The following is a 2,958-nucleotide window of genomic DNA, read 5'->3' as shown; positions in this document are numbered from 1 at the left end:
TGATTGATCACCAGAGTGTGACTTCAGGGGGAGTGTTGGAATCTGTAGAATTCACACTCTAGTATCGGTTGGATGGTGTAGTGGTAACACCTCCCAGCGCATATGGGATGACCCGGGTTCAATCCCCGGTCTGACCAACTTTTCATTGTTCAACAGCGAGATAGGCCGACATCCAGGTAACTGCTACGCCGTCCACGGCGTCCGTGGTCTGTGGGACTCCCTTTTGTACTTATAATAATATGAACATAGTTGCCATCCGAATGTCATTTGTCGGACGGATGCCATAGCGATCAGTGACACACATCAGCAAAAAAGCGAAACAAATGGTCAGTCATGTCCAGGTTCCATCTTACCGACCACAATTAGCAAGATATGGCAAAGGGATGGCGAAAACTGGTCGGGAATCGCCAGGTATGATCTGCAATGGCCGGACCTAGCGCCTGGACACTGATCGTCACTTCTGGCTGAGTGTACGGTCTTCGATTACCGTACTGCAGCAGAACTCCGGCCAATATTGTACGTTATTGACTGGGTTAATGAACATAGATGGTCAGCGTTTGGTGCAATCCTTACCATGGATGCCCAAGCTGACGCTACGAAACTGTCATTTATCATATTATCAGACGATTCGCGAGTTTGTGTTTGCAAAGATCGATAATAATTGGACGCAAACTACTATACATGGAAGAAGTACACACGCTACTGTGCGCAAACTCAGACAGGGTTAGGGTTAGTAGAGCTAATCGTTGACTTAGCAACTGCTGGTGATCCTGAGAGACAATGGTAAGTACCAGAACAAACATACACTATATACGCCTCGACGTCCTCGTTAAATCAGTCAAAGCACCTATAGACTCGTTAGCTGTGCGCCCGGTAATATGAAAGGTAAGCGAGGGAATACGGCTCACTGAAAGGGCAAGAGCAAGAAAGGGCTATTATGCACATCATACATACCTGCTTCCGAGACGCGGCAGAGGGCCACATGGCCTGGAGGATGGAGCCTATACATGAGTAGCTACAACCTTCTCGGGGCGACTCTATGACATCAGGAACCCGGGGCACATGAGGTAGAACGGGGTGAATGGGAATGTTGTCGCGGATGGCGAACGGTGGTTGAGAGCAGAGGAGGGATACGTGGCCACGGCGCCGAGAGGCGGAGGGTTTTGGGAGCGATGGTTCAGGGCAGGACTGGCAAGTTGACAGGCCGTCATTGAGGAGCAAGCCTAGAACACACATCATTGACGAGCAAGCTTGAGCCAGATTTCTGTGGAATACACGTAGAAAGAAGACAGGATGAGGATCGTGAAGGGAACGTCACCAGTTGGAGCAGACGCTGTCAGGTGACACCTCGGCGCTTTCAACGTCGGGGTCAATCAGAGTCTGGGGGTATCGACCTGTGCCTGTGTCCCATCGCAATTCCACCGTAATCAGAGCCACTGCGGGATCATTACCTGGTTGTGCGTCCCATCGTAATCCCCTTTGGACGTTTGGTGGAATCACGTTATATGCTGATCCCATTCGTTGTGCAGGTTGCGGCTGGTGTGAGATAAAGGTGGGATGCGGAGGCATGGTGGTCTCAATGCGACCTAGGTCACGATGCCTCTAGGATAGGAGACGTTGTCCTATAGTTCAATGCCCCTGGTGAAACGAAGCGCAGTGTGCCCCTGTGTCCTCCTTTCCTCCGTGCCGCTCATGACTGCGGCGGTGAAGAAGCGGCGTGAAGTCGCACTGTGTGAGCAGGAGGAGGCGCAGATACAAAGCTCGCTGAGCAGTGCAGATGAGGATGCGGAGAGGACGGAGGCGGAGAGGGCAGAGGCGGAGAGCACTCAGAGCCTGAGGAGGCGGCTGCGGTGCAGCGGAGTGCCTTGCATGGTGTCAATTCATCCACACTTTGTACACTGACAAATTAACTGGTATGAAGTGATAGTACAAGATACATACCTGACTACCAATGCCGGGATCCATCCGCGCAGATGCTCAATGGCCAGATTCCGTCAGGCGAGATGGGAGTTGGCCAGCATTGGGCGGCGCTTGCGGTTTCCGGAAGGGGTAGGCCAGTTTCGGGCGCCGTGGCCATGCGAGACCATAGTTTGCTTGTTTTGCTGATGCACGTTACATACTCACAAGAGCGGTAAATACCGGTGCAGCCACCTATATGTCGGCGCCACAACCATCATTTATCTTTAGCGATGTCGCACTGGGCGGCCGTTAGTTGGTCCTTGCCTCTAAATGTCACACAGCCACTGCTCGCGCGCCATAAAAGCTGTAAATCTACAACATCGATAATCCCATCCCTTGACTGACATCCCACTCAGGCTCAGCAGATGCACCTCCCCATCCTTTCGCCATGTGCAGAGTCCTGTTATGAGACTTGGGATCACATTCTGCACCCTCGTAGTCCGGTCCCCGAACCGAAGGGTGGTGGAGGACATGGCGGAGGACACAGTGGCGGGGGGCACGTTGGGGGCACCCACAGCAGCAAGGGCTCAACGTCTAGCTCCAAGGGCTCGACGTCAAGTGGCAACAAGGGTTCGACATCAAGTAGCAACAAAGGATCGACCACGGGCAGCAGTGGCTCAGGTTCATCCAAGTCCTCGCATCCGGTGGGCAGCCGTGGTTCTTCCGTGCCCGTGTCTGGGACCACATTCGGGAGTGGCAAGACGACCTCTACGGCATATGGTTCCGGGGGCGTAAAGATAACCACGATCCCCCAAGGTCAGCCTTTTGCGGGACGGACGTACGGCGGCGCCACACGCAGCCAAATCTATGGCACGTCGTAAGCACCTTCCCAGACTTCACTGATCTGCTTGCAAGTCAGCCTAACGCTTGTACAGGTGGTACGGCAGCGGCTATCCCGGCGTGACTGGCTACGGCGTTTCGGGTCGCAATTTTCCATACGTGTACACGCCTGTCGTTTGGGTCGATTACGGCTACGGACCTCATTACTTGCATTCGTCG

The 2,958-nt window shown here is 53.6% G+C and overlaps 1 protein-coding gene and 1 non-coding gene across 2 annotated transcripts; both read left to right on the top strand.

The window, feature by feature from the left end:
- The first annotated feature begins 66 nt into the window (after positions 1–66).
- DICSQDRAFT_t219 lies at positions 67–137 on the top strand. The gene has a single exon. It is a non-coding gene; the product is annotated as a tRNA-Cys (tRNA).
- A 2,052-nt stretch (positions 138–2,189) lies between these two features.
- On the top strand, positions 2,190–2,954 carry DICSQDRAFT_130609 (uncharacterized protein; the record flags this gene model as incomplete). Its single annotated transcript, XM_007371769.1, has 3 exons — positions 2,190–2,207; positions 2,316–2,776; positions 2,835–2,954. Coding segments are annotated over 3 exons (599 nt in total), but the record flags the coding sequence as incomplete, so codon positions are not given.
- Positions 2,955–2,958: the final 4 nt, after the last annotated feature.

The sequence above is a fragment of the Dichomitus squalens genome (genome assembly GCF_000275845.1).
Source record: "Dichomitus squalens LYAD-421 SS1 unplaced genomic scaffold DICSQscaffold_261, whole genome shotgun sequence".
Taxonomy (NCBI): Eukaryota; Fungi; Basidiomycota; class Agaricomycetes; order Polyporales; family Polyporaceae; genus Dichomitus; species Dichomitus squalens.
This window is presented reverse-complemented; position numbering and strand designations above follow the sequence as displayed.